Source organism: Acartia tonsa, chromosome 10, assembly GCF_053477335.1.
Source record: "Acartia tonsa isolate MP-2025a chromosome 10, ASM5347733v1, whole genome shotgun sequence".
NCBI classification, from domain to species: Eukaryota; Metazoa; Arthropoda; class Copepoda; order Calanoida; family Acartiidae; genus Acartia; species Acartia tonsa.
In genome coordinates, this window is record NC_137269.1 from 14,587,449 (window position 1) to 14,611,994 (window position 24,546).

Here is a 24,546-nt window from a genome sequence, read left to right on the forward strand (position 1 = left end):
AGCTCTCTATTTAAATGGCTTGGCTGTAGTAATCCGGCAAAATGAAACGTTGCAGATTTAGAGATGTCAAAAACGTCAAAAATCGTGAAAATTTCTCGGTTCTTTAGGTTAGAGACCTAAATAAAAACTTACAACTCATTTTAGACTATGAATTGCGCTGACAACCCTACCTCAATCTTCATGCCTTTTCCAAAAAGGTATATAACGTCGTTCTAGCTCAACAGTGACCTCCGTGTCAAAGGGTGGCTTGAAAGTTGGGTGAATTTGGATCCTGCGTTTACTCAAGTTCCCAAGAAGATGGGGCCTCCCAGCAGCCCGATCTTAATTCAATGGACTTTTGGGCCTGGGGCTACTTTTAGCATTCACCAATAGACGTGCCCATACCACAAAAACCTATTCCTGGCCACTATCAAGAAGAACTTCGCCAGCTTGGACAGGTACATTTTGACCTGGGCCTATATCCCTGAAGAGGAGAATTCAATCGGTTCAGTGGTTACCGAGATCTTTAGGGACGGATAGACATCAAGCTACTTTGTATTATAGATTAAGATAGTATAATTATTAAAAATTTTATCTTTATTTCATCCCTTAACCAAAACATTAAGTTTTAAGAATCAATTGTTGTTTTCATTTCGCATTTTGTTGAAGTGAATAAAAAAACCTAGGTATAATTTCATACATTTATTAAATAAGGATAACATAAAATATTTTTAGTGTACATTTCATTAATTGTGAACTTAAAGGTACCTCATATTTCATTTTGTCATAAAAAGCGTAAAAAATTGGATTGTACTATTTCAGTTTTAACGTGAACTATTTAAAAATATAAGAGAACAACAAGTAAATGTTAAGATATAGATCTAAATAATTACAATTTAGGTTTCAATAGATAAATTTATCTCATCGTATTACGCGAATCGTAAATTCATAAAATTAATTCAAGTTATGTTGGCCCCGGGCCAACAATACTGGTGTTAAGCTTATGATTTTTATTTTATTAGTTGAAAATTGTCTGTAATGCGATAAACGATTCATTTTTTTAATGTGTTAGAACAGGTTCAAATCCAGGGGATTATAACGAACTTTATCATAAGACATTTGTCAGCATTGAATTTATTGAGCAAAATTTAGCCAAACTTTAAGGTTCTTTGAAGATTAGATGTAAAAAGATAATATTAATGCTAATATACTGTTACAAATTAAATGCATTTTAATTAGTTTGAGACAAAAGAGAGGCCATAGATTTAGCTACTGAATTCATCCTTTCTTCACACAAGGCAGTGTATAGGCCTCCAAAAGTACAAGCCTAGTCATAACCAGTTTTTACTAATTTAAACTTGACCTTAATCAATTTTTAAGTATTTTTAAGAAGTATGGTTCTAAATCGTTTCTCGTTTCAAAAATAAATTTTAAAAATCAGATTCCTTTTTAAGTCGTATTTTACTACTTGGATTCAATCGGAATCTGAATCTTTCAATTTTATGCAACGATTGAGAAATTAGTGTCTCGGAATGCCATCCCCAGTATTAATTGTATTTGTTTGCATCGTCATTCAAGTTTTAGGGAAAATGTCCTCTAATCTGTCATGAATTGAAATATATTTATCAAATGCATGTAAAAACTTTCCTTTGGTTTAGTTTCCTTCCATGTGAGCAAAGTTTGATATGCACACTCTCTCATTCCAGATCCTTTATGTGCGTGCTCTAGATTTAACAGTACAGATTCCTCGAGACCCAGAGTTCGTCCTAAATATTGTTTACAGTTAAATAAATTTTAGATATTTACAGTATGTATGGCCAAGAACAGAACCACACCCACTTCTTAATTTGAAAAAAATGTGAAAATATGGAGAGTGAATAGTTTTTCCTTTGTTTATTTATTACTTAAGGCCAGGTTACGTTACAAGACATTTTTTATCTTAATTTTACAAACGTAAAACAAGGTTACCAAGAGCTCTCCAATTTATAGCATTCATAGATGAAGAAATCTGCCAGAGATCACTGTCTGTTAATTTACGAGGATTCCTCTTGTGATGCTCTGTTGAAACGCTCTTCAATTTCCTTCCAGGGCCCTTAATACATCATATCAAGTTATATATTATTAGCGGGTACGCCCCTAGAGGCCTCTAGCGGCACGTAAAATGTTCTTTTCAATAAGTTAAGATTAGCTGTTTATAAAAAAAATATCTAAAAGTTGGCAAGGCGCGGCAATAAAAGGTTTTTTTTAATGCAACCACCTCGTAATCAGTGAGCAATTGGCACTTAGAATTCTAATTTCGATCTGAAATTTTGCATGAGTAATCCTTGGTTGGTCTATTTTCCCTAAATCGAACAAAAAGTTGAAAAAGTAACGGCTCAGCCGTTTAGCCGTTTTTTGGCTATTTTTAGGGCAAATCTGCCATGAATTATGTAAGAATCAAATTTGTGAAACATATTTTTGCTTTAAATCATGTGAAATGATACAAAAAAACATATTTAGATTTCTAGTACTAGCAACTAGCGGCTAGAACCGTATAAAAACGTTTTGCAGCAGCAAAGAGTATTATGTCTGAGATAGGTTTCGTGATGATTTGCCTTAAAAATAGTTAAAAAATGGCTAAACGGCTGAGCCGCCAGCCGTTATCCGTTACTTTTCCAACTTTTTGTTCAATTTAGGGAAAATAGACCTACCAAGGATTACTCATGCAAAATTTCAGATCAAATTTCGAATTCTAAGTGCCATTTGCTCACTGATTACGAGATGGTTGCATTACCCCCCCCTCCCCCCCCCTCCATTTTTTATTTTTGACGATATCTCATGGGAACCCCCCCCCCCCTCAATAGTTATCAACCTGCCAAGACCTATGAAAAGCTACTCTGAGGTAAAATAGAGAACAGATATATCATATTACATAATACACAAATAAAGAAAACATAGTAAGTTAATTGTTGTGTGAAAAAAAATACGTTTTACAAATTACTGATGGAAGCACCAGAATTGTAGCAAAAATATTATTACCTCGGCGCCACTTTCATCACTACTACTGAAGCTATCATCATGAAGAGCATATCTGCGTCTTTTCTCTTTATCTCCTCCAGCTGTTCCACTACTATTATGACACCGACTAAAAATTTAAGTCTATTTAACATATTCAAACTTTATCTTATAAAACTGTATTTTAAACACTCGTTTTGCATCAAGCTTAGCTCCTCTCAGTAAATACGTTTGGATGTAACATGTGTTTAAAGTAGCACTCTTAAATTTGTAATGTTTGTTCGTCCGTCCGTAAGAAGCAGTATGGGGCCACGTAAATTTCTAAGCTGCTATTTAAGAGATAATGATGAAAGGGCGTTGCTACAAAAGACCTAAATCCAAAAGACACAATAATACAAAAGACCAAATGGGACATAAGGCCTAATTACAAAAGACCTAAATGCCATAAGACATAATAAGACCAAAGACCCATTGGGACAAAAGGCCTAAATCAAATATAACATAAATACAAAAATGACAAAATCCATAAAAGTGAAGCTCTGAAATCAAAGGGAAGATCGAAGAACAGGTTAAGTTCTACATTCTGTTCTTATTATAAGTGTGTATTTAAATATACTGTGATTCGCTACTTGAGGGTATTGTTATCTTTGGTTTAATTTCATTCTAAATATTTTTTTGTATTTTTTAAATTCTAATGGATATGTAATAACATCTTAAAATCAGCTTAATTCGTTTGGCGCTTAAAGTTTGAAACCTTGCAAAATATAGGTAAATAATGTGTTATTTCTAACATATAAATGTACCTTCCAGCAAGACTTCTTCTTTCAGAAACAGTGCTCATCTTCTGCCGTTTTATTGCCTTTGGTGGTGAGTCAGGTTCAGCCTCGACACCATCACGAGCTCGCTTCCTGCTATCCTTACTATCAGCTGGAGATAAATCCATCATGTTCATATCTGCTGTCCCGCTGTCTGAACCTTCCTCTTTTCTCCACGGATTAAGATTAAAGAAAGAAAACCTAAAATAATATTTATAAAAATTCCTCCAAACATTATTCTACATACAATTCTTACTGAAAAACGTTCAGATCTTAAGTAAAAAAGAATAATTATGACTGTTTTACAGATCTCGTCAACCGGCTGCTTTTCACAGGTGCAGGGAAAAAGAAATTAGGCCAGGAAAAAAGAGACAAACTTATATTTTTTTTATAAAACTTTCCTATAATTTTTTTGACACTGATTATTTTTCTCCATGTTCAAACATTTTCAACATATTAAAAAATGTTAAGTGCAAATATCAGGTTTTTTTGTTAAAAAAAAAGTTTGTCTCAAATGATTGAAAATTGTCTAACTTGGCGAGAAAAGGCAAACAAAAGTACGGCAGTTTTCAGCGAGAGTTTCTTCAAAGTTCCATGTTGTACCTTTTTAAAGCAACTACTATGTCAAATCTCAGAGCTGTAACTCTTTATTTAGTTGAGTTCCTTGGACTTTTAATTTTGTTTCAAAAAGTGTCACTTCCGCCCCCTCCCTTTTAATTAAATTTTTGGGTATAGTCTCTTTCGTGGCAACGCACCTTAAGGTGCGATTCTTCGTATTTTTCACAGTAGCTTTTCTCCTATTTCTAGCCCCTGCGGGGGGCTCTAACACTGTGGGGCCAATTGCCTAACCCTGTGGGGCATTCACCTAACCCAATATAACCTTACCTAACCTAAAATAACTTATAAAAAGCCATTTTAAAAATACTACGAATCTTCCCTTAAGGGGCGTTGCCACCAAAGGGACTATTCCCAAATTTTTCAATCTACTTACATATCAAGGTCTTCCCTAAGGTATTTGTGGCGCAGTCGAAGTATTTTAGTATATGTATACGAAACAAACCTTTTTGTTAAATTTGCTGATTCTTGACTTCTCTGGGAACCTGAACCTGTAACTCCTAAATATGAATTATGTTTAAAAATAATTGATATGGTTTAATACTATAAGGACCACAACTAATTTATTATGCTGTAATCAATTTTAGACTGGGCGATACAGGAGTAGGACCGTACAAGCACAGGTCTCCTATATTTCGTACTTAAGAGTTCATATTTTGTAATAGTCGTTTATTTTTTGGTCAAAGCTTAAGTTGGGGAGAAAAATACCGCTCAATTCTGCTGACGAGTAAAAAAACATAAATAAAAAAAAATAAGAACGAAAGATCTATAGAAATAAACTCCTACTCCATTTTACTCCTCCCTATTTCTTTCAATCTCCCTTTAATCTTTCAAAGATGGCTTTAATGTACCAAAGATTTCTGGCAATAAAAAGAAATATATAAATATTAAGTGCGAGTATCATAGATATATCCAAAAATAAAACAAACAAGATTAGGTAGTTTTCATGAAAACTGGTGCCTTTTTGAGATGAAAAAAAGATGACTGTTCCGTTTCAGGTCGAACGCATAAAGGCCTTCGACATACTTTAATCATTTGGTGCTTCTAAAAAATTACCAGATGATGTAGAATTTGGTGTGCCAGAAAGGTTGCTAACAGAACTGGATCCAAGATTAGAATCTCGGCTGACGGTGTACAAACTCTAAATATAAGCAATATACATTAATCTAGAAAAAAGGTTTGAAATATTTCCACGGATAGAAAAAAAAACTGAAGCTTGAATAAATTAATTAGTAGTACCTACCTAACTTGAACTTCTATATAAAAAATTTCTTTTGCATCAGTGTTCAGAACTGATTCGTCTCATTAAAAGCCATTATGTTAAAATTGTTATTACCGAAACAAATTCTTCAGGAGTTCCGCCTCTGTTTTGATACAAATTCATCATGGTCAGAAATGGATCTGGCGAGTTCTGAAGCTTAGATTTGATTTCTTGTTTTGTAAAACCAATGTACGTGGCAAATTTTTTCCATTTGTTATCCTAAATTAAAAAAAAAATGACTAACCAATTTCTAAATATTGTAAACTGGATATAATATTGATTCACCTGTCCAAAGGGGACTATGCACGAACAAAAGAGCAAGTGATTCTAGATGTTTTATTGGTGAATATACTAGAGTAATGTTTAATATCTTTATGTCGACTAAAAAAAATAAGTTTCACCATGGTTTTTTATAATTAAATAAAATAAAATAAATATGAAATGTTGGCGTTATTGCGTAAAATAACATGTCAAATGTATGTTTATGATCTAGGAGCAATACCGAGGAGGAGATGGACAAGATCATCAACTACATCAACAACCAAACCAATTTTATCCTGTATAAATATTTGATTATTATGTGCCTTTATGATAACTGCCTTATTGCATTTATTATGCTTACTGATATGAACATTTGTAATTCCAGAGAAGCCCTGGGGTTTTTAATATTTACTTCTGTGGCAGCTAAGTTTATGTGAATCTCGTTTTACAGATCCTAGGAGGATGGGAGCTTAGACGTTGCATTGTGTGTGTCCGCCTGCATTAAGCCCAGGTAGTGGTTTTATGCTATTTTCTCAATGGTAGCATTGTCAAAAGTGGGAAAAAGATCTATGGACCATTTAATCAGTAAGGAAAAGTAGGAGCACACAATACAACACCTAATCAAGCATAAGTGGAAGATATGCAAACGTATACTAGCGGAAAGTATACAGGATTTTTTTTGTTAGCAGTAAATCTATAAGCGGGATATAGATTAGTTACACTGGCGGAATAGTGTATTTATGTTTTATACCAGTTATAACATAAAATTAGAAACATAAAAATAAAGACTTTATATCAGCCTAAGTCATATATATTTTTGTGTGTTCATAATTTATACTGTTTGAACTTATACCAGCTTTGTTTAATCAGAATAAATAAATTATTTTCTATTCAGATAAAAATAAATAAAATAAAGAATATGTGTGTTCATTTATTTTAGTTTCTTTTATTTTTTTCTTTTCAGATAACAAGAGTAACAATTTTAAAGATTGTACTTTTGTGTATTTTTTTTCAGACAACAAAAAGTTTTTTTTAGAGTCATTTTTTTATTCAGATAAAAATTAAACCCCAGGCAATTAACTAAAAATGAGCGACGAGGAGGATAGGTATAGGTCTTTTAGTAGGATGAATAATCAACACCGAACCAGACATCACACGTCCATGCCTATACCATACTTGGATGATTGTGATACATTTGAAGAGTATAAGGAACTAGTAGATTTGTGGGAACTATGTACAGATATAGATGAAAATCGTAGGGCTCCAATGCTTTTTTCAACCATACCGATTGATTCCAAAAAGTTTGGGGGAAATTTAAGGAAGAAGTTTATGAAAGTAGTAAAACCAACATCTTTAGCAAATGATAGTGAGGGGGTAAAGAAAATTATGGATTTCTTAGAAGAAAAGATTGGTAAAAGTGAGCACTGTAGACAATTAGAAGTATTCACACAATTCTATGATTATGTAAAGACAGTAAGTATGTCTATATCAGAATACATTTCAGGATTTGAGGAAGTTATACAACTAGCGGCGGCAAATGAAATTGAATTTAAAGACAATGTTACAGCCTATATGCTTTTAAAGAAAGCAAAATTATCAGATATAGATTACAAGATGGTAATGACAGGGGTAAATATTAAGAAAAATTTCGAAGCAAACACACTCTACAAGGAGATTAAAGATAGAATGACAGACGTTTTATGTAATGCAATGGGACATGTTAGCAGTCAGAATGATGCATTTCTATCTACACATGACCATGACGTTCTAGTAGCAAACGGATGGCGTCCACCAAGGAAAGGCAATAGAAAATCATACCAGAAACTGCCTAGCAGGGACAACAGCCGTGATAGAGATTTAAATCCAATAGGTGCTACAGGTACAAGGCTTAAATGTCATCGTTGTGGAAGCAATAAGCACTTGCTTGCCAACTGTCCAGACTCGCATGAGAATAGGAATAGACAAGATAGAAATGATAGACATGATAGACAAGACAGACGAGGTAAGGAATATGACAAGAAGAATAAGAGATACAAAGAGAAAAGATCAGGGACAAGGGATACTTACATGGCAGAGAGAAAGAAAGAATCATCAGAAGAATCTCTTGTAGAGTCATCAAGTGGAAGTGAAGAAGAAGACAGAAGCCGTGGACATAATAGGAGATACGAAGATAGTCCAAGAAGACACAGGGATGACAGGGATAGCTCAAGAGAAAGCCGTAGGTCCAGAAACACGCAATCGGTTCATCTGACCACGAATAAAGTTGAACTAAGCAAGTTTACAGCAGAGACAATAAACTGTGCTGCAATGGACACATGCTGTACGGCAAATGTTGCTGGAAAGAAGTGGACAGATATATTCATAAACTCAATGACGGACAGCATGAGAAAGAGAATAGAGGGACCGTACAAGAGTGAAACAGCTTTTAGGTTTGGAAACCAAGGAGAGTTGTCATCTATTGGCTTCTATAGACTTCCAGTGAAGATTGGAGGTGAAGATTACAAGATAGAAGTGGATATCATTGATTCAGATATTCCACTACTACTATCTAAGAACGAGATGAGAAGATTAGGGATAGGTATTGACATGAAAAGAGATAGAGTGACAATCAACGATAAACCCTTAGTAGTTAACACGACATCTGCAGGACATTATATCATAGACTTACTAGACAAAGGGGTAATATATGACATGCAACAAGTCCTTATGGTAGATATCAAAAGAGCTGACTCAAAGGAACAAAAGAAAGTTCTTGAGAAGCTTCATGCCCAGTTTGGACATAGAAGTAAGCAGTCCTTTGTCAATCTACTAAAAGCAGCAGATAAGTGGGATGATAGCTTTTCCAAGATCATTGATAAAATCATTGATGGATGTGAGGGTTGTGTGTTAAGACGAAAAACTCCAGATAGACCAGTTGTAGCAATGAATATGGCAAACGATTTCAACCAAGTAGTGTCAATTGATTTGAAGGTATGGGAAGACAAGTATATACTCTATATGGTTGATGTCTTCACAAGATTCACAGTAGGGGAAGTGATCAAGGATAAGAAGCCTGAAACGATTGTGGATAAGATCATGCGACATTATGGTAAAGTTATCTATGTTAGACATGGAAGCTTTGGCATAAGAGTAAGTGCAAATAGACTCATGAAAGCAAAGGATGAGCTGGTAGAGAAAATAAAACGAAAGAATGGAGATTTTTCAATCACAGTTGAAAGAACAGCCAGTGAGAAAAGTGATGATAAAACAAAGAAGGAGACAAAAGAAAAAGAGACTCACAAAGATAAGGTGAAAGAGAAGGATGAGGCTGAACAAAAGTATGTTCCAGAACTGTATGCTGAAGAAAGAACAAAAAGAGAAAAGAGAAGAGAACAGACAATGGAAGAGAACACAAATCATCACACAAGCACTCCTAAGAGAACAGCAGAGTTTCCTGAAACAGATGAGGATGAAGAGCAACAGATAACAAGTAGACCATCAATACCTACACGTACACAATCTAGGAGTAGAACAATCACTAAGAAAAAGAAGACGCAAGAGCATGGTTTCAAGAAAAATGACAGGATAGAATGGAAGATCGGGGATAAATGGTACCCAGGTATAGTAACAGGAAAAGCAGGCAAAGCAACAGGAACTGTAGCTAATTGGATGAATATACAATTGGATGATGGAACAAAACCTTTCAGTACAGATGTAATGGATAATGAGCATATTAGGAAAGAAGAGATGGGAGAAGGTCTAGTAGACAATACAGAGGAAAGAGAGAGGCAAATTGAAGAGGTAAATTGGGTAACAGTAAAGTTGGACAATGGATCAAAAGCATTTTCAACACATGTAGAAGATCAAAAGATCAGAAAAATGCTGCCAGAGGATGTCCTGTACAATTGGGCTCATGAGGAAGTCCTTGCTGTAATGTTACCAAAAGAAAGAAGGAATACTCCAGAATGTCTGGCTGCAAAAGATTGTCATATATTTATGTTGTGATGTCATATATTTAAGTTTGCAGACCATATGTTAATTGTTACTCTTAATTGCTCTTTAATTGCTCTCAGAAAGAATGAAGAGAAAATATATTTAAGTCAGTTGATATTGAGAGTCCTAACACAGAACATTATCTGGTTTGGGTTCGAGTCTTTATTAAGACCAATACAGCTATTTACAGACATCCTACTACTTTAGATAGTTTGCACAGACAGATATTCTACCCCTTCAAAGTGCATAGTTAATTAATACATTGTATTAATTAAACAGACAGTCATCCTGTTGTTTGGTGTCCTGATATACAGACAGACATCCTGCTACTTCAGAACTATCCAGCTTTGAATAATCAGTAGTTTTGACTTATTAACATATTTAATCATTTCTAAATATAGTATCAATATATAATCTTATTTACTCAAAAACTGCATTTAATCCAATATAATAAATACTTAAAATCTGATTGCATTTTGAATTGAACATTAAAGTCTACTCTATCATTAGCTTACGCTGTTTGTCTATATCACATTTGGCGCAGTCTTATTGTGCTACGTGTTATTTAGACCTGCTGCTGAGTTAAGGGTGGGGGAAGTGGTGTTTAATTTGAAGTCACTCACTTTTTGAGATATTTTTTTATCTCGGATTTTTCACAGTTTTGTTTTAATTTTTATATTTCTAACTTGATTTATATTTCAGGTTTCTGTGGAATTTCATTCTTTAACTCTTTTGATCTAAATTTCACGGCGGATCTAGTTCCAGTGCTCGGATATGGCTGATGGAGAAAAAGGAGAGCGGGGTAAAACTGAAGGCAAGCGTGGACGGCCGCCTAAACGTCCTCGGGAGAATGACAGTCAGGATGATGATGGAACTCCCGAACATTGGGAGGAGGAGGATGCTGCGGCTGAGGATGCTGGTGCAGGTGCCAATGCGAATGTGGAGTTGGCGTTGGGCGAGGTGGAGAATGACGTTGTGCCTGAAAGCATAAAAAAATATGTTAGGGCAATGTTGCAGGAGCATACGACTGTCAAAGATCAGGTGGATAAGTTAACGGCGGCGAATAAACGGCTGGAGAATAAGGTGAAAGAGTTTAAGAACTCTGATGAGCATAAGAAGTTAGGTTATGATGTTGATTTGGCTACTATTAAGAAAAAGGTGGCGCAATTGCCAGTGGATGGGGATATTAGCGGTTTTTTGTATGAAACAAGTATGGGGGCTAGTGTATCTGCAGTCAAGGCGACGGGGGATGATTCGTTTAATACATCTTTTATTAATCGTTTGAGTGTGGAGGCTAAATTGGATTCTACAAATTTTGAGGCTAAAAGAGGGAAAAGTGCTCCTGGACATTTGAAGTTTTTGCAGATTGAGTTTTTAGGTCCTGTTGGGAATGGAAATTGGATGAATGTTCGTGAGAGTTGAGATGAAAATCAATTGTTGGATATATTTCCTTTAATTGAGGAAAGGGCTGAAGTGCTTAAGGCCTATAAAAAGGTGGCCGGCGGTAGTGTAAGCCAACAGACTGTAGAGGAGCAGTTTAAGGAGTTTTGTCTTGTAAGAGGAGTCAAGTGGGATAGTGATTTTGTGCGGGATGCTCCATTTTGGGATGGAAACATTGATTTTGAGGATTATTTCTTATCCTTATGGAGGGTTGCTAGGTTCGCAAAGTTGGAGGATCCTATGCTTTTCAAGGACATCCTGTACAATAGGATTTTTGAGTGCAAAGGGAAGAAGATGGGGAGGTTGATTACGCCGGAGGCTAATGCTTCCTTAAGTGCTTTAGGTTATTACCTGTTGATAAGAAGGTTGGTGATACCCTTTGCTGATACAGAGTCGGCTACCGAATTCTTTTACGCCCTGAAACAAAAGAGTGGTCAGAATGTGGATGCGTTTTTCAATGCTAAATTGCGTCTGTTTAGGCTTATGCATCCTGGTCAAATTTCTAGACAATCTTGGCGTGATTTCTATAATAATGTGGCTAAGAATTTGCTGTTTTCTGATTTAGCTAGAGATATGGCTAATTTCATTGAATCTATGCATTACCTGGAAGATTACAGTGCTTTCTTGACTTATTTGATTCGCAGAGGTCAGCATTATGTAAGCTGGGCTCGTTCTGGACACGTATCACCTGAAAATGTAACGTCCTGTTATTCTCAGGCTATGGAAGGGTTGAGGCTAGAGGATTCTAGGGAGGTGAAAGCTAGGCCTGTAATCAGTGAAGTGCATGTATCTGATATGGAGGGCAGGACTGAGATTGGCGATAATAATGCGTGGATTGAAGGGGATGATGATATTCCTTGGGATCAGGTTGAGAACGTGATTGGGGCTCTGAATTCGACGGCTAAAACTATGATTTGTTGGTATTGTGGGAAAAAAGGTCATGTAGTGGCTAGTTGCTGGCAGAAGAGAGATGGCAAGCCGCCAGCTCCTGATTCTCGCATAGGAAAGACCAAAGCTAAGTTTTTCTCAGCCGGTAGCGAAAAGAAAGAGGGTCCTGGAGTGCCTAATAATAGGGTAATACCTGAGCAGTTTCTGAAGAAGACAGTCAATCAGGTGGGGCCTGTTGTGGATAGGTGGGGCAATCAGGTGGGGCCTGTTGTGGATTCTGAAAAGAGCAGAGATGAGAAACAGTATGAGGCTATGATTGCTGACATAGCCAGAAACAATTTCCAGCAATATCCTATGTAATGGATATGATTGATTTGATGTATAAATCTCATTCTAGGATGAAATTTATAGATCGTTCTTTTATTCATATTCATTATATAGGCTATAGTACTGTAAATAGTTAATTTTGCTGTTTTGTATTTATATTATTGCTTTCAACTTTATAAAGCATTACTGTCTTGTTTATTCGTCAGTCAAGGTGTGATCGTGTTAATGAAAACCTTATATATATATATTTATATATATATATATATATCTACTATATATTATTTTTTGATAAGTACCTATGCAAGGTTGAATACTTCGAGAGGTGCTTACCTGTATAAAAAAAAACTTGGAGTGTAGCTGTGTGATGCTGGTAGTTTGGGAGATGTACAGGATTTCATAAATTGAACAGTATGTTGGCGGCTGGTGACAGATGAGGGGCTGACTGCTGTGTAGTGGAATGATGTATATCTAAAATATATGGATATATTAATTATAATGACTAGTGTTTTCAAGAGATTGTGAAGTTTTTGAAGATAACGAAAATGCCTATTTGTGCGGATTTAGAATTTCTTGTGCCTGGGGCTGATATTCCGGTGAAGGAGTTAGGAATTATTGATACAGGAAATAATTTTAATTCTTTGATATCTAGAGAAATTCTTGATAAACATGGAGTTGAGTTTTGTCCTGCTAAATTATCAGCATATTCAGTAGATTTAAAGAAAGTTAATATTATTGGATATGTTGAGTTGAAATTTAGATTTGCTGGAACTCAAGCTGTGTTTACGGAGATATTTTATGTACCTGAGGTGACGAGTAGGTTGGTAAATCTTGGATCTGATTTCCTGAAAAAGAATAAAATTAATATTTGTTTGGATGAAGATAAGTTTGAATTTTGTGGGGAATCTGTTCCTATTAATTCCTGTTTACAGAAACAGGTGGTGGCAGAGATACAGAAAATTCCTATTTTGTCCGGACGAATGAATTCTGAAATTCCATCTAAACCTACCTTGCCAGGGATAAAGGAGGGGGGTGGGTTTGGAGAGTTATATTCAACGAAGTATAATGTGAAGTTGCTGGATAAAACTATTTTTTATCCTGGAGGATCTACCGCTGTGGTGCATGTGACCGGATTAAAGATGGGCTTTGGTACGTGTCCCCTAATTCTTCTAAGATGACAAGTGGCAATGGGATTATGATTATTGAGGGGGTGTATCAGCCACGGAAAGATGGGTCCTGTGTGGTTAATGTGGTTAATGCGTCAATAAAACCTATTACCTTGCTGAGAAATGTGAAGATGGGGCATTGTTTCATCATGGATAATCAAGATGTTACCTGTAATAAAACAATTAATGAATTGGATAAGCCAGAAAAGTTGTCGGGGCAAAAAATGCATGAACGGGTACAGTTTATTATTCAAAAATTGAAGTTAGATGAAAACCAGATGATTAAGGAAAATCCAGAATTGAAACCCAGGATTATTAAAATTTGTTTGGAAAATTTTGATATCTTTTCAATGAATGATTCAGATATTGGTGATTGTAGATTAATGACATATAATATAGAATTGTTACCTGGAGCTAAACCTGTGAAGGCCAGAAATATTCCTTTGAATCCAGAGTACGATGCTAAATTGAAGGAACAGTTGACCAAATGGCTGGATGCTGGCATTATTGAGGAGGGTTTCTCGGATTGGTCCAGTCCTATCTTTGCTGTGAAAAAGAAGGCTGCACCTGGAGCAGAGGCTAAGTTGAGGTTTGTCATCGATTTCCGCAACCTCAACAACGTGACTAAGCGGGTGGCGTGGCCGCTGCCACTGATCTCGGATAATTTGACGAAGCTGGGTTCTGGCAAGGTGTTCAGTACTCTTGATTTGACAGCTGCCTACCATTCGATGACTATGGATGAAGACTCTAAACCGTTAACAGCTTTTAGTGCAGCAAACAGGATGTATTTGTTTAACAGGTTGCCATTTGGGTTGTGTAATGCACCCAGCCTGTTCTGTGCTCTGATGGATAAGGTGCTGTCTATCCTGCCAGGTATGTATGGATTCTGTATCAGCTACTTGGACGATCTGATCGTGTTTTCATCAAGTCCAGAGGAACATGTAGAGCATCTGCAGGCACTGTTTCAAGTTCTTCGGCAGGTCAACCTGAAATTAAATTTAGATAAGTGTGATTTATTGACTAGAGAATGCCATTATTTGGGACATATTATTAGTGCCGATGGATTGAAAATGAATCCTGCATATCTGGAACGGATTAAGGATTGGGGCAAGCCTAGAACAGGGAAGGAGTTGCAGAAATTTTTGGGATTTACTAATTATTACAGAGGATATTTTGCTGATTATGCCAAGAGGTCGTGCATGTTGGATAGTCACAGGAATGACACTATAATAAAGTGGACAGAAGAGTTGAACAGAGTATGGACTGAATTTATGGAAATGTTCAAGACTGAAATGTGTAAAGGCTATCCTCAATGGGATAATCCTAATCTTTTTATTGTGGATGTAGATTATAGTTCTCAGTATTTTGCAGGGATTATTTCGCAAGAACAGGATGGTGTGGAGAGAGTGTTTGGTGTCTGTAGTAAGAAGTGTAATGCTGCAGAACAAAATTATCCTTCCTATAAAGGAGAATTAGGTGCATTAGTATATGCATTAAAGAATTTTTTACACTTTTGTAGGTTTCGTGAGTTTTTGGTTCGGACAGACAGTATTTCACTAGTGCATTATAAACGTTGGGCTAAAGGATCAATAAACGGTGTCACCTATCGATGGATAACTTTCTTGCAAAGTTTTGACTTTACAGTTATCCATCGACAGGGGACTAAGCATGTGAACGTAGATTATTTGTCGAGAACTGAGTTAGATTGTAAGAATCATCGACTGAAGGATTGTCAGGAGTGTAGAGAGACAGATAATAAAATTTTGGATCCTTACCTGGATGATTCACCATTTCTGGATCAAATCTATTCTATTATGCAGGTACATTCTGCAGAGGATGAGGCGGATGTTGAGTTTGTCTGGCAAAGTAGTCTTCAGCAGGACGAGATCCTAAATGAAATAAGGTTATGGATATTGGAAAGGAGACAGTTGTCGTCTTATGAGAGGGCGGAGTTATCGGGCAGAAAAGAACTATTGTACAATCTTATTGGCCATATGTATGTGCTAGAGGGGGTTGTAATTTTCAGACAGCCTTTGGCCGAAGGGGGTTTCGTCGAGAGGCCTGTAGTGCCTCTTTCTTTATACAATGATATATTTGATTCAGCTCATGGTGGATATGGTTCTGGACATAGAGGTGTGCAGGAGACAATACGTAAAATAAATGAGAGATTTTTTATGCCTGGCGTGAACAAGTTTGTGGAATCGAGAATACGAAGTTGTATTACATGTTTGAAAAAGGCTGGAAGTAATCCTAAACATGTTTCACCTATAACTCATTCTGTTCAAAGTAGTGAAGTTTTTGCTAATATGTCCGTAGATCTGGTTGGACCTTGGACTCCATGTTATCATCAGGGACAGACGGTTAAATTTGTCTTAATCATGGTTTGTCTATTTTCTAGATATGTTTTTACATGTCCGTTGGTTGATGCTAAAACTGAAACAACTGTAAAGGCTATATTGGAAAATTTTGTACCTACCTATGGTTTATTTAGAGCTTTGAGATCGGATAGAGGTACAAATTTTACAAGCAATGTGTTTAAAGGCGTGATGAAAGGATTGGGGGTGGATACTGTCCTAATTCCCCCCAGGAATCCAAATTCGAATCCTGTAGAGAGGCAAAATCAAAGTTTGTATGCTGCTTTGAAAGTAGATGAAAATCATGGAACAAAGGACTGGGCTAATAAATTACCTTTGGCTACGTTGGTGATTAACTGTTCCAAGAGTACTAGAACTGGATATTCTCCATTTTTTCTGGTTTTTGGTCGGCAGCCACGTATTCCTCTCGATTTTCTATCACCAGTCCCGTCTGTTGAATCTTCATCCTCGCGGTCGTATTTGGAATTTCTGAAAAATATGGAGGATGTAATTAAGAGAATTTCTACAAAATCCAAGTTATATTTAGAGGTTCAAAATAAACACAGAGTACAGAGGGAAGCATTAAGAGTTACAGATGTTTGTTATGCTTTCTTTAATATTGTAAAAACTGACGTGTCCAAGAAATTACAGTCTTTCTATGGAGGGCCTTTTATTGTAGTTAAGAAATTTTCGGATGCATTGTATGAGTTGGCACCTTTTGGGAATAATCCCATCAAGAAAAATCAGGTTGTAGCTAGGGATAAAATTCGAAAAATTCATGCTCGAACGGAAGTTCTAGGGGAGGAGGTTAATTTTAACGTTTTTCCTTTACCTGAAATTTGTCCGTCCGATGAGATATTTTTGGAGGTTGACAATATGCCTGTAGAGAAAGAAACTGTAGAGGAGAGAGAGAGTGAAGATGTTGTGTATTTGTCATCTGAAAATGATGGTTTTGAGTTGGCAGAGGAAAGACAGAGTGACGAGATTCAGGAGAAGGAGAGTGAGGTTGAGGTTGATAATGACAGAGTTTCAGAGAATGAGAATAGAGAAATTATACCTGTAGGTGAAGGAGTAGAGGTGGGAGTGACAGATGAATCTGTGGTGCCTGCTCCTGTAGCTGAGGGTAATTTTGACGAGGTTGAGCTTCCATCGGAACAATCATTTTTGACTACGGCGCCGCCACAATCTTCACCTGAAAAATTAGTTACAATTAAGAAAAGTGGATCACGGGTGGCGAAATATTTATGGGACACTGGGAGGAGGTTAAGATCTCAGGTAGGGGGTCCTGTGGTACATGTTCAGATAGGAACTCGAGGACGGAGAAAGTAGGGAAAGGAGAGCTGATAATAATTATTTTTGAGAAAAAAAATATTATTAAAATACATATAAATATTTTAAAAAAAATATATTATAATAAGAGTTCATGAATTGTTATTTGATTATTTTAATAACAAATATGTGCTGACAAAGCTAGTAGGTAGAAAGTTGCCCTGCAATGAAAGGCTAAATCAGTTGATATTTGCGGGTGAATTGGTGAACAGTTATCAGCTAATAATGTCTGGTCATAATAATAAATTTAAATCAGGTAAATATTTTTTAATTTGGGGATTGTGTTTGTTACCTTGTGGTGCTGATGTGATATCTGTGCAAGTAAAGGAGTGTGTTGGCGACGGTCCTGAGTTGAGGGCTTCAGAATGTACAGTATTTGGTCAGCATGAGTTTAATGGAACAGTCAGCGGTCATCTGTTAAAAAAAGTTGGAGTGAGATTTTTGCCCGCGGTACAATGTCACGTCGATAGAACGGTTCACACCTGGTATTGCGGCAAATATAGCCATCTACATTTAGGGGCACCAGCTGTTGTTAGTAGTGATGAGTTAATTTCTAGTGAAGATTGTAAAAGGATGGAGGAACAGAGGGTGTTAGACATAGATGGACGACGGTTGCCTGTAGCGTTTTATGACCGGTCACTGACTTATTTCATAAATGGTAGCATCCTGTATGATGATATGATGACGTATGGGATTGACCCTCAGTGCAGAGGAGATGGTATTTATTTAAATAATACCTTTGTGCCTAATACTTTTCAAGAAGTTCAGATTACAAGTTATTTGAAAAATATACAAATTTCAATGTTACCTGATAACAGCTGTTTTCTTGAGGACCAGTTCATTGGGGCACACTGTCTGGAGTCTGATCTGCGGCTTGGGCTTGATCGAGTGATAGTTCACAATAGATCACAGGAAGATAGACGTTATTTTAGTTATTTTCGGACTATTGAAATTGTAAATTTAACTTTGTTTACATTTTCTAATATGGCGGATGATGCTAATAATCAGGGTGGCCAAAGTTGGTTGGCGATTTCTCCACAGTTTTCGTTGGGATTAAAACTGGGGAAAAAAGTGGAGTTTTCTGACTTTCTGACTGATTTGCATTATTTTCATACCAACGTTCCTGATGTAGTTTTGTGGATTACAACTGCTAAAAAGAATTTCTTTCCTTGGATGCGAAAAAAAGAGGAGGATGGTGCTTTATTATTACAGTTAACTTTTTCCTATCATCAAGTGGAAAGGATTTTGCAGGCAGAACAGGGGTGTTGGGAGAATAATTTGTTTCATTCCAACATCAAGCAAGTCGGAAATTTGTTGGTACAACATCTGGGGGAGATGGAGCTTGTGTCTGTATGTAAAAAAAGATGGTTGAATGTGACTATAGGAGCAGATTTGCCGTGTTATCTTGGTCATTTTTCTCTGTTTATGGATGATAGAATTGTTGCTGTAGAACCATTCACAAGATTAGTTAAAAATGTTTCCTTGTTAATGGTTGTCGAGTGTAGGAAAAATCCAGTATTCGTGAGAGTTAAACCTGGATTATATCTAGGCAATAAGGGGGCAGGAATGCAGCTGGTTCAGACTAAACGGCTGGAGGATAGTTGGTTGAAGGTACCATTGAATTTTGAGCATCTGCTGGATAAGGGAGAGAAAGGACAGGTGTTGGAGTCTGTGGAAGAGGCTAAACTTTCGGAATTGGCTGCTAATTCAAATGCGTTTGTTGTAGAGGTGACAGAAGATTGGTTTGTACATTTGTATAATTCCTCAATTGATTGGTTGACTAATAGTTGGCAGCATTTTGTTATGGCGGTGATGGGTGCTGCTGGGGTGGTTATTGGATTGCTGTGTGTTGGTTGTCTAGGCAGACTGTGTAATTGCGTCAAATTTTCGCGTTATCGGGAAAACAGTAATTAAAATTTGGCATCCCTGATAAATATAATTTATGTAAAGTATTTCGTTTTGAATGTCGTCTTATATATGAAAAATGTTAAAATATTAAAATATTAAAATGTTAATATTTAATTATTGATTATTATCAGGAAATGGAGATGGAAACGAAAGGCGGTATCAGCGGCCGTCTGCCCCACCTCGGCGGGAGGAGCGTGAACCGTCTGTTGAAATGTTGGAAGCTGGCAGATCTAATCGGCGGCATGTTGTGTATAGAAGAGATGACAGGAGGCAGTATGATGTAGAATCCCCCAGGTATGAGCCTGGATATGATGATGAGGACGATGTTGGCAACGTGAGTCTTGAAGTTGAGCTTGATTCCAGGGATCGTCTGCCCAGTGATCAGAGTGGTTCGGAGATAGACAGTTGGACTGAGCCTACTACGGACAAGCCTGAAAAGGTGGCAGATACTGGTTCTGGTGATGGACGGCGCAGATTTGGTAAGTTTGTGCCAAATCAGGCTGCTGGGTCAGTCAGGTCTAAGGGAGCCAGCAAGGCTTATGATGATGCTGGGGAAGGTACTTCCAGAAGGGGAGCCAGCAATGCTTATAATGATGCTGGGGAAGGTACTTCCAGAAGGGGCGTGGTCAAGCGGCCTGCTGGGGCAGATTCTCTTGGGCCTAAACAAAAGAGGGAGTTACCAGATTTACGTGCTGAGGTTGAGAGAAATAAGGCTGAGCGCAAGAATGACAAACGTGGCTTGGCGCCGCTCAGTGATGAAGATATAGGTAAAATCAGTAATTCTGTTGCTGTGACTCTAAAGCCTATGATTGAGGAAAAAATTCGTGAAGCTGTAAGAGAATCAGTCAAAAGTTTGAACACTGCACAGAAACTTTGGCAGACGGACAGTCATAATCGGATTAAAGATATGTTGGCCTCGCATAAGAGGGATCTAATGGACTGTATAAGGAAGGTAGATACAGAGATGCAGCAAATGGTGGCTACTACTGCACAGCAAAAGACTTCTTATATGGTACAAAGTGTACAGACAGCAATGACTGATAATTGGGAAAGTAGTTCAGCCAAGTTGGGACAGCAGGTGAGCCAACAAGTGGAAAGTGTTTTGGCAGGACAGGGAACTAAGGTTCAAGAGGCTATTACTGAGATGGCGAAAAAAGAGGCTGAAGTGCAAAGGCACCTGTCCAATATTTTTAGTGAGCTTAGCGAGATCCGGCGCAGAATAAACAATGACTTACCGGCGGCGTCATATTGGCAGTTGCAGCAGGCTGGAACTTCTGACGGTGCTGGGGCTGGCAACGGAGTGATGATGGTCTCGGGAGGTGTTCAGGTCACTGGTGGCGTTGAGATGGAAGTGGCAATGTCGGCAGATGAGCCAGCGGTTGCTGCAGAGGTGGCTGTTGCGAATGATACCGCCTCAGCGGTAAATGATGCTGTGATGGTGGCTGTAGGAGGGCCTGTAACTGCTGCAGCGAGTAACACTGTCATAGCGGCAACAGTGGGCGTTTCGGCTGAGGTTGGTGGAGGGGCGCTGAACACTCCTCCTCCAGTGGGTGAAGGAGAGGAAGGACTGGAGGCCGGGGTTAATTTCGATGTAGGTTCACCCAGTGAAGACATTGATCCTAGTTTATTGGATCAACCTGATGGATGGTGAAACCATGCTTAGCTGGATGGTTTCAGAAGGGGGTAAATGTCATATATTTATGTTGTGATGTCATATATTTAAGTTTGCAGACCATATGTTAATTGTTACTCTTAATTGCTCTTTAATTGCTCTCAGAAAGAATGAAGAGAAAATATATTTAAGTCAGTTGATATTGAGAGTCCTAACACAGAACATTATCTGGTTTGGGTTCGAGTCTTTATTAAGACCAATACAGCTATTTACAGACATCCTACTACTTTAGATAGTTTGCACAGACAGATATTCTACCCCTTCAAAGTGCATAGTTAATTAATACATTGTATTAATTAAACAGACAGTCATCCTGTTGTTTGGTGTCCTGATATACAGACAGACATCCTGCTACTTCAGAACTATCCAGCTTTGAATAATCAGTAGTTTTGACTTATTAACATATTTAATCATTTCTAAATATAGTATCAATATATAATCTTATTTACTCAAAAACTGCATTTAATCCAATATAATAAATACTTAAAATCTGATTGCATTTTGAATTGAACATTAAAGTCTACTCTATCATTAGCTTACGCTGTTTGTCTATATCACAAGATGCTGAGCTGGAGAAGCTTAAAAGCTTTGATACTTATAAAGTAGTAGCAGACAAAGGTCAAGAACATATTACCACAACATGGGTTCTTACCGAGAAAGGTGATGAAATTAGAGCAAGGTTGACAGCTAGAGGGTATGAGGAAACACAGGAATTCCCAAAAGATTCACCTACGATGCAGAAGTCATCGTTAAGACTACTGCTGACACTGACAACACTGTTTGGATGGGTAATTCAGACCATAGATGTAGCTAGTGCATTCCTCCAAGGTAACAAACTAGATCGTGAGGTGTATGTCAAACCACCTAAAGAGGCAAATGTAGTCGGAAAGCTATGGAAGCTACTAAAATGCCTATACGGTCTCAAGGATGCAAGCAGAAAATGGTATGATAAAATTGAAAACAGGTTACTTGCATTGGGTTTCAAGAAAAGCAAGTACGATCCTGGTCTATTTTATTATATACATGGAGGTGAACTTATAGGAATGATAGGGATTCATGTAGACGATTTCTTACAAGGAGGCACAGAGTATTTTAACAAGCATATAATGCCTGAAGTACTCAAGTCCTTCAAGATTGGAAAGAGTGAGATTAAAGAGTTTATGTATACTGGGTTCAATATCAAGCAGGATAACTCAGGAATAACTCTTGATCAATCTGGATTTGTTAAGAATATTCAGATTCCAAGTGTTGAAGCATCAAGACTGAAGGAAAAGGACAAAGAGATGACGCAAGAAGAGCTCTCAATGTTGAGACAAATGGTAGGCTCTTTGAATTGGGCTGTGAGAGCAACACGTCCTGATTTATGCTTTGAAATGATAGACCTATCTACAAAATTCAAAGGTGGATATGTCAGGGACTTGTGCCAAGCTCAAAAGACTTTGGCCAATCTACAAAGGAATCTAGCAACTGTCAGATTCTCAAATGTTCAGAACATAAGAGACTGTCAGATATGGTGTTTTTCAGATTCAGCATTTAGGAACCTAAATGACAAAGAAGATTCGGCAGGAGGTTTTGTGATTCTCTTGGTTAACATCAAAACAGGGAAATGTTCACCCTTAGATTGGAAAGCGAACAAGATCAAGAGAAAAGTAGCGTCAACATTAGCAGCAGAAGCAATTAGTCTGGGAACAGCGCTGGATGCAGCTATAGCATTAAGAGATATGCTACTGGAGATAACGAATGCAAAGATTGATCTTCAGATCAAAGCGATAGTTGATAACAAGTCAACCAGAGATGCAGTTTACTCATCAACATGCGTAGATGAAAGGAGACTAAGAGCTGAAATTGCGATGATCAAAGAACTAAGACAAGAGAAGATAGTGTCAGAAGTGAAATGGGTGCGCGGACAACATATGTTGGCGGATGTGATGACGAAGAGAGGGGTAAATCCACTGCCTCTGATCAATGTCATGCAACAAGGGAGAATTGAACAAGAGCTACTGAACATCTGCATGAATTAGATTTATATCAGACCAATCTAAGATTTTTTTTTTATTTCTAGGAAAAATATATTTTATTCTTATTTTACATCAATCTAGATTTATATCAGATCAATCTAAAAAAAAAATTTTTTTTTTATTTTTATTTTATTTTTAGGAGAAATATATTTTATTCTTATTTTTTTTTCATTTTTTTGTTATTACCTACAAAAGTTTTTTTTTTGGTTTGTCTTATCTTATCTTATCTTATCTTATTTTTTTTAGTAATAGGTTATAACATCATCAAGTATCTCTCATCATCAAAAATTGAATAATTTTGTTTTTTTTTAGGAAACAAATTTCACTGGCAAAGTTCAGTTTAAGTTTAAAAATTATTTTTTTACATTAGGCAAAAATCGTTTTTTTTTATATACAACAAAAATCATCCCTTATCCCTGAATCATAAATAATTAGAAAGTCATCGTCTAATCCAAAGAAGGCAGAAGCAGAAAACAAAAATTCGCGGCATTTTTTGAAGTGATCTGCGCATTGTAAACAGAGAAACGTGCCGTAGGCATGAGAAAGTTAAAATTGCCTATTTTTACACAATTTTCACAGTGAAACGAGTATTTTTTTTTAGATTATTCGTTACGTGTCGAAAAATTTTATTCATTTTTTTCTTAGTATAACGCTTATTTTATTCATTTTTTAACTATTATATCGTATTCATATTTATTTTTAGTTATGGTTTGGTTCACGATTGAGGATAATATTATTTTTTTAGGAATCAGATAGAAATAAGTTTTAAATTTTTGTGTTGCATAGCATCAGAAAAATTTAATGCATACAATTTTTAATTCTTATCAGAAATCAAGGACATTTCTCGATCGAATGTTTTTTTTTTTACAAGGCATTTCTTTATCTTAACAATCAATATATTTTTTTATCTATTTCTATTAAAACATTTAGAATTCGTAAATTTATTATTTCTAGACAGCTATGGAAGAAAGGCTCTGTTGTAAAAATTTTTCTTTAGGGTTATTTTTTTACATACCAGAAAACAGTTGCCAATTATTTTTTTTTTCTTTCAGAATAGAATAATGGCTAGTTTTCAGGAGGCGAAAGGGGATGTGTCAATGGAAGAGCAGTTATCACCGCCAGGTGATGATGAGTATTATGTTGAAGACAAGGGTTGCCAAACTGAAAGCATTGAAGGAGAAATGGAGGTATGCACCAAGGATGACGTGCAACAGATAACGGGGACTCTAGAGAATCTGAAAACTGCGGACAAGATAAATATTGAGCCGAGTATTATAATTATTGCGCCATTTTCCATGCCTCAATCGGTTTTGGACACAAGAGAAGTAGGAATACAGTGGATAGGAACGCCTAGAGTTAGTATTGACTCTGTCACCAATAAAATTCTGGCAGAACTGAAGGGGAAAGATCCGAAATGGATAACGGTGACGGCTTATCAACAATTCTTGTCGACTCATGATAGTGCTACAATTGAAAAACACCTTTCCAAGATAACAAGAGCAGCAGTGGATTCAAAAATTCACAAGATTTCTCTAGGTACCTTCTTTCAT

General features: G+C 36.7%; 2 protein-coding genes across 4 annotated transcripts in view; both read right to left on the bottom strand.

Annotated features, from left to right (window-relative positions):
• Window positions 1-668: 668 nt before the first annotated feature.
• The window catches only part of LOC145329485 (uncharacterized), a 63,690-nt gene continuing 39,812 nt past the window's right edge, over window positions 669-24,546 (bottom strand). The window contains exons 20-27 of the mRNA XM_080173656.1: window positions 5,740-5,883; window positions 5,460-5,544; window positions 4,849-4,903; window positions 3,777-3,989; window positions 2,998-3,103; window positions 1,948-2,071; window positions 1,626-1,745; window positions 669-1,305 (exon numbers count right to left, since the gene is read on the bottom strand). Coding sequence (XP_080029782.1) covers window positions 1,211-1,305; window positions 1,626-1,745; window positions 1,948-2,071; window positions 2,998-3,103; window positions 3,777-3,989; window positions 4,849-4,903; window positions 5,460-5,544; window positions 5,740-5,883 — 942 coding nt within the window. The 3' untranslated portion in view covers window positions 669-1,210. The remainder of the gene's footprint in view (window positions 1,306-1,625; window positions 1,746-1,947; window positions 2,072-2,997; window positions 3,104-3,776; window positions 3,990-4,848; window positions 4,904-5,459; window positions 5,545-5,739; window positions 5,884-24,546) is intronic.
• LOC145329490 (uncharacterized) lies at window positions 11,702-14,504 on the bottom strand. Of its 3 annotated transcripts, XR_013882940.1 has the most exons (7): window positions 14,124-14,504; window positions 13,828-13,884; window positions 13,354-13,394; window positions 12,883-13,020; window positions 12,419-12,502; window positions 11,941-12,025; window positions 11,702-11,754 (listed from the first exon to the last, which is right to left on the bottom strand). XR_013882940.1 is itself a non-coding variant. In XM_080173678.1 (6 exons), the coding sequence occupies exons 1-5, from the start codon at window positions 14,311-14,313 to the stop codon at window positions 12,443-12,445; spliced, it is 486 nt and encodes a 161-aa protein (XP_080029804.1). In that variant the 5' UTR covers window positions 14,314-14,504; the 3' UTR covers window positions 11,919-12,025; window positions 12,419-12,442. The 3 variants fall into 3 exon arrangements, 2 of the variants coding, with proteins under 2 accessions (XP_080029804.1, XP_080029803.1); XM_080173678.1 differs by lacking the exon at window positions 11,702-11,754 and having other exon boundaries at window positions 11,919-12,025; XM_080173677.1 differs by lacking the exons at window positions 11,702-11,754; window positions 11,941-12,025 and having other exon boundaries at window positions 12,188-12,502; window positions 14,124-14,501.